The sequence below is a fragment of the Myotis davidii genome, unplaced genomic scaffold (assembly GCF_000327345.1).
Source record: "Myotis davidii unplaced genomic scaffold, ASM32734v1 scaffold1094, whole genome shotgun sequence".
Taxonomy (NCBI): Eukaryota; Metazoa; Chordata; class Mammalia; order Chiroptera; family Vespertilionidae; genus Myotis; species Myotis davidii.
The window spans coordinates 201,905-208,770 of record NW_006285318.1 but is presented as its reverse complement, the minus strand read 5'-3'; the positions used below and the strand labels follow the sequence as shown (position 1 = coordinate 208,770).

Sequence of the window (6,866 nt, the reverse complement as noted above, 5' to 3'; positions counted from 1 at the left end):
TTTCCTTTCCTTCATTCCCTTCCCTTCTCTTTCTTTTCCTTCCCTTCCCTTCTCTTTCCTTTCCTTCCTTCCTTCCCCTTCCTTTCCCTTCCCTCCCTCCCTCCCTTCCTTCTTTATTCCTTCCATTTTGGGCTTCTCTGTTTTTTTCTAACTTTTTGGTATACTGACTGTCTACTTCTTGTAAATAATAAAAGAAAACCACAGCCCAGTCCCATGTGACAAGCAGTATCTGAGATTAGAGTGGAAAGGGTACTGAACGCGCAGCCTGGTGCCTTCAGGCAGCTGTAAGCAGTTCGCTGTGTCTCCATAGTGGTGTGGTTGAGGTCCAGGAACATGAGGCTTTTGTGAGTCTGATCTTGTTCCCCTCAACCCTCCTTTGCCAGGTGGAAATGCTGGAGAGGAAGTACGGGGGCTCCTTCTTGAGCCGTAGGGCTGCCAGGACCATCCAGACAGCCTTCCGCCAGTACCGCATGAACAAGAACTTTGAGCGGCTCCGCAGCTCAGCTTCGGAAAGCCGCATGTCCAGACGGATCATCCTTTCCAACATGCGGATGCAGTTCTCCTTTGAGGAGTACGAGAAGGCCCAGAACCCCGCGTACTTCGAGGGCAAGCCTGCCTCGCTGGACGAGGGTGCCATGGCTGGTGCCCGGAGCCACCTGCTTGAACGGGGCCTCCCATATGCAGGCTCCTGTGGAGGGGGCATCGATGGTGGGGGAAGCTCAGTCACCACATCAGGAGAGTTTTCCAATGACATCACAGAGCTGGAGGACTCCTTCTCCAAACAGGTCAGCATCCCTGAAAAGGGCCTTTCCTCCCTATCCCTGTGCTCTGGCTACTCCTCCGACTTTTTACCTATACTTCAAACTGAAACATGTGGCCCGACAAGCATTTAAGAACCACTAGCTGCCATGAGTAGGGTCTGTGAGAAGAACGAGAAAGAATTGGCAAGACAAAAAATTATATTGTAAAAACAAGCAAGTTAAAAATCTGGGTTTATAGAACACATAAGAACTTGATGCGCTATCAAATTAAGGCCTAACAAACAGTGATGAGCTCCTACTGTGTGTGCTTCATAATGACCTGTGAGATGGGTGGGATACCCCAACTTCACAGAGGAGGCAACTGAGGCTCTGGGACCCTGAGAGGTGGAGTGACTTTTCCGATCTGAATTGGAACTCAGCTCTGTCTGGTTCCAAAGCCCACGCCCTTTCACTTACTTCACACTACCATGGGCCAGGCTCTGTGCTGGGTACCATGAGGGAGACAGCTGAACCACCAGGGTCCTTGTTCCCAAAGATCTTCCAGCCATTAGCTCTCAAGGATCTAATGGCCGACACACAGGCACACAACTGTCTTCGGAAATAGAGTGTGCTCAGAGCCATGAGAAAGGATCACATCTAGTACCATGGGAAGCCAGAAGAGGGAGGAGAAACTTTCTTCTGGGAGGATCAGAGTAAGGTTTTTTGAGAAAACAGACAAATAACATTTAGCAAGTTAGAGCTAGTTGGCAGGGTGTTGCTTGCATAGGCATTGCATCAGCAACAGCCTGGAAAGGTAGGAATGTAGCAGGCACTGAGGGTAGTGGGTCATCATTCTAGGCTTGGGTACGTCAGCACAGCTATTCACGTGCACATTCCAGCTCTGCCATTTCCCAGCTGTGGGACTTTGGACAAACTGTTTAACCTCACTGAAACATGACAAATGAAATAGAGGTAAAACTTTCCTTTTAGAGTTGTTTCAGAGATTCAGTTCAGCTAGGTAATATATATAGAAACACCTAGTATGTGGTAGCTACTAAGTCCATGTTAGTTTCCTTCCTAAAAAACAAGAAGGTAAATTGTTTAATGAATTAATGAAGCTTTATAAGAGAAGAAATCACTCTGCTCTAACCTCTGTGATGTGGCCCTGTCATCAGCCTGGGTATGCCTCTCTGGAGCTAGCGAAGGGGGGTGTGTTGGGTAGGGTGGGTAGAGGGAAAGAAAGAAGTATTAAAGAAAAATCTGAATCACTCATATAACAAACATTAATTGAACATCTCTTCTGTGTCAAGAAATGTGTTGAGCTGAGTTAGAAAGACAGAAACTAGGCCTGGACCCATCCTTCAAGGGGGAGTGGAGGGAAGAGGTTCATAGTCTGGTAGGTAGATCAAAGAACCAGGCCTAGGCCCAGCTCTCAGTGTTATCCAAGTCTAATGGGGAAGTGTATTAGTTACCTATTGCTGCATAGCAAATGACTCAGGGTCTCTCATAAGGTTATAATCAAGCTTAAGGTGGGGTCGAGATCTCAGAAGACTTGACTGGGGCTGAGAGGCCTGCTTCCAAGCTCACTCCCTTGGCTGTTGGCAGGAGGGTTCAGGTTCTCGCTACATGGGCCTCTCCATAGCTTCCTGCAGTGCAAAGGGTCTGAGGGAGAGAGAGCACAAGCAAGCGGGCGTACTCAGGACAGAAGCTGTAGTCTTTCATAACCTAATCTCGGAAGTGACACTCATCACTTCTGTCATATGCTATCAGTCCCACAGACCAACCCCAGGACAGTGTGGTACACAAGGGTGTGAATACCAGGAGGCAGGAATCATTGGGGGCCTGTTGAGAGGCTGAATACCACAGGGAGGTAGAGTTACCAGCCATGGTCTGGCTTTTCAAGGCTAAATCATATGGATTTCCTAAGGTAGAAGGAGACAGGGGGCTCTGGAAGCCTGGAGGAAGCTGGGGCTTTGGTTCACCCAGGGGATGGCAGAGGCAGAAATGTGGATTGAATGAGAGTGGGTGGCATTTGACTTGGGTCTACATGGACATTGAGGAGGTACTGGAATATCTGAGAGGGGAGCTTGTGGGCATGAGTCCCAGCTCCTGTGAGCTCACAATGGCTCCCTGGGAATTATTTCATATACTGCAGAGAACCTGTGGGGGGAGGGGAATCCCTTTTCTTGGCTGACCAACCAGAAAGTTCTCCCTGTTCCCTTCCCCTCCTCCCTCATTCCCACCCTTCTTCCATCCCACCAACCCTCCCTTCATCTTCCCTTCCTTTCCCTTTCTGTCCCTCCTCCCCTTTCCCCGCAAACACAGGTAAAGTCTCTGGCTGAATCCATTGATGAGGCCCTGAACTGCCACCCATCAGGGCCCATGTCTGAGGAGACAGGGTCAGCCCAGCTGGAGAAGCGAGAGTCGAAGGAACAGCAAGAGGACAGCTCAGCCACATCCTTCAGTGACCTTCCCCTCTACTTGGATGACCCAATTCCCCCACCATCCCCTGAACGACTGCCCAGCGCAGAGCCCCCACCCCAGAGCCGGCCTGAGTTCTGGGCACCAGCCCCTCTCCCGCCAGTTCCTCCACCAGGGCCACCAGGGACCCGGGAAGATGGGAGCCGTGAGGAAGGCCCTCGAAGGGGGCCTGGGTGCTCGGAGTGTCGGGATTTCCGGCTGCGGGCCGCTCACCTTCCCCTGCTCACCATTGAGCCTCCTAGTGACAGCTCTGTGGACCTGAGTGACCGCTCAGATCGCGGCTCTGTCCACCGCCAGCTGGTGTATGAGGCCGATGGCTGCAGCCCCCATGGGACCCTAAAGCACAAAGGGCCACCAGGCAGGGCCCCAATCCTACACCGCCACTACCCAGCCCCAGAGGGCCCAGCCCCAGCCCCACCAGGGCCCCTGCCACCAGCCCCCAACAGTGGCACTGGGCCCAGTGGTGTGGCTGGGGCTCGGAGGCTGGGGAAGTGCGAGGCGGCAGGCGAGAACTCTGATGGTGGCGATAATGAGAGCCTGGAGAGCTCCAGCAATTCCAATGAGACCATCAACTGCAGCTCTGGCTCCTCTTCGAGGGACAGCCTGAGGGAGCCTCCAGCCACCAGCCTGTGCAAGCAGACTTACCAGAGAGAGACAAGGCACAGCTGGGACTCGCCAGCCTTCAACAATGACGTGGTGCAGAGGCGGCATTACAGAATCGGCCTCAACCTCTTCAATAAGTATGTGCTTCCTATTCCTGCCCCCCTTGCCCCTTCCTACCCTGCCACGAGGCACTTTGAATCCCTGGGGCTGAACTCCAAGCAGTAATTTGCTTCTGCCAGCTTCGCATTTTGTGGATGGTGTTTCTCCCCAGCTGTTTAGTGAAGAAGATTGGCAGCAGGGTGGCAGAGGAGAGAGTCCCCCAACACACCCATCAGAGGCACTTCTACTCCTAGCACTGCCTCTAACTGGCTGTGTGATCTTGGGTGAGATGCTCCCTTCTCTGGGCCCCAGTTCGCTATCTATAGAATGGATTCTGAACTTGGGGTCCTCAGCCTCCCCTATTTGGTGGGGAGCCAATGTGGTATATAAAGAGCCCTGCTCTGAGAAACAGGAGACTTGGACTCTATCCTGACTTTAGCCAGACTCACTGTGTAGCTCTGGGCCAGGTGGGTTCCTTCTTTGGGCTTCGGTGTTTCCATCTATCCACTAGCAGTGTGTGTATATTTGTGGCACTGTGGGGCAAGGTGGAATGCTGGGCTAGTCAGTAAGCAGGACCAAGCTCTTTCTAGATACCTGGTCCTGGGCCTGGTCCTTAGGAGTGAGGGGTGAGTGTGACATTTGATTTGAAAATAGTTAGAAAATAAATGCCTTACATGTGTAGCCTATTAGACACTACCACCTATATTTAGTTCTCAGAATAACTTGGCAATCTGGGTGGGAGTGTCCCTATTTTTTAGAGAAGGAACTGAGGCTTGAAGAAGCAAAGGGAATTGTTCCAAGTCACGCATGGTAAGTGATGGGTGTGAGACTCCTGTCACGCTAAGGTCTCTTCCAATTTTAGCCTCATGAGGTCTTAAGGCTCCGAGATTCTGAATGTGGGATAGTTCAGACCCAGAGTTGGCCCAGGGGGAAGTAGGAAACACCATGTCTATGGAAACGCTCAGAGGCTGGGTGATGCCTGTACAGGTGGGCCTGGGCCTTGGAAAGGAGGGCTTAGCCTGGAGCTCGGGCCCTCTTCCAGGACTCCTCAGTGCCTGCTGGGAATAGCAAAGCTCCTGGTGTAGAGCAGGCTCTCACTAAATTTTAATTTTTTTTCCATTGTAGTGTGGCTCCAGTGAAGGAGGAAGTTGGGTTGAGGATGCCTTGGAATTTTGAAACTGTGAAATGGGAAAGTGGCCTCAGTTTTCTGAAGGGATTGGACCAAATTATGTATTTGACTTCCTTGGTTCTCCGAGGTCGTGATTGGGCCCACAATTAGTTCAAGCAGTGGGACAGAGGGCCAAGTTCTAGGAGGACAGTCATCTCATCTACCTCCCTTCTTTCTACAGGAAGCCAGAGAAGGGCATCCAGTATCTGATTGAGCGGGGCTTCCTGTCAGACACACCGGTGGGAGTGGCTCATTTCATCCTGGAACGGAAAGGCCTCAGCCGGCAGATGATAGGGGAATTCCTAGGGAACCGGCAGAAGCAGTTCAACAGAGACGTATTGGAGTGAGGACCCTGGCATGGGGCAGGCTGGGCCAGGGATTCCTGGAAAAGGAGGGCTGGAGGTGGGGGGCAACCTGTCCTTTCTGCTCAAACTTGCAAAATGGGATGAATGGGCCTTTCTTATCCCATAACCCTCTGCACCAAAAAGGCCTGATCTCTCTTGGCCCTATTCCTAAAGGCTTCTGGGTGGCCCCAGGTAAGGCACGCTTTTCCTATGGTCTTTGGGTCTCAGTTTTCCCATCTCTGAAATGAGTGCGTAATGGAAAGAACTTAGTAGCCACATGTCTGGACCTGATTTTCTGGGGTGGATTCAATTTCAAATGTTCTGCCCTCACATGTACTTACTTGGGCCATGGGTCCATATTTTGTGGATGTCTATCAATGGAGGAGTTGGTCCATTTGAGCAGGCCAGGGTGGGTCAGAGGTTTTGTGCAGAGGAATTGAGAGTGCCACACCCCCTCCTTGCTCCTCAGCTGTGTGGTGGATGAGATGGACTTCTCCTCCATGGATTTGGATGATGCACTCCGGAAGTTCCAATCCCATATCCGGGTTCAGGGTGAGGCCCAGAAAGTGGAGCGACTCATCGAAGCCTTCAGGTGCACCTGCTTCCCACTAAAGCCACCTTTCCCTATTTTGGGGGGCAGCATAGTGTGTCTACAGATCACCTCTCAGCTTTATACTTTCCTCATCAGAAAATGGCAATTATAAATCTTACCTTGTGGGGCAGTTAAGTTGTGAGGATCAGAGGTAATGTGCAAAAAGTATCTAGCTTGGCATCTGGGACATGGGACTCCCATAAGTGATGACATCAGCAACAATAGCTAGTGTTTGTTGAGCTCTTACCAAGTATCAGGTGCTGAGCTGGGCACTTTATATTATTATTTCACTGAATGCTCACAACAACCGTGTAAGGTAGGTGTTTCTATTATTATTTCTGTTTTGCAGATGAGAAATTAGTAGTTTAGAGAGGTTAAAAACTTGCCCAGAGTCATATAGTGAATACACAGTGGAACCAGGATTTGAACTTCAGTGTGTCTGACTCCATGTCTCTTAACTCTTTTTTTAACCATCACCCAAGGATATGTTTTTATTGATTTTAGAGAGAGGAAGGGGAGGAGAGAGAGAGAGATGTGAGAAACATCAATCAGTTGCCTCCTGTATACTCCCCTATTGAGATGGAACCCGCAACCTGGGGTTGCGGGTTGGACAACACTTCAACCAACCAAGTCACACCAGCCAGGGCATGACCCTTAACTTTTATAGTCTACTATGAATGCTGCGGGGATCAGGTAGACCTGGGTATAAATCCTGGCCCCACCACTTTGGAGGTATTTAGAGGAGAACGAGAGTTGTTGAGAATTTGTTTCCCTTAATGGGAGGTTTTCTTTGCAGTCAGAAAGATATAGATTTTCATGCTGGCTTCCCCATTTACCAG

At 50.6% G+C, this 6,866-nt stretch overlaps 1 protein-coding gene across 5 annotated transcripts in view; it reads left to right on the top strand.

The window, feature by feature from the left end:
• The window catches only part of IQSEC2 (IQ motif and Sec7 domain 2), an 84,175-nt gene that overhangs the window by 65,037 nt on the left and 12,272 nt on the right, over positions 1–6,866 (top strand). For all 5 annotated transcript variants that reach the window (XM_015559038.1, XM_006779534.2, XM_015559040.1 and 2 more), the window contains 4 exons: positions 384–785; positions 3,066–3,961; positions 5,273–5,434; positions 5,905–6,027. In XM_015559038.1, coding sequence (XP_015414524.1) covers positions 384–785; positions 3,066–3,961; positions 5,273–5,434; positions 5,905–6,027 — 1,583 coding nt within the window. The remainder of the gene's footprint in view (positions 1–383; positions 786–3,065; positions 3,962–5,272; positions 5,435–5,904; positions 6,028–6,866) is intronic.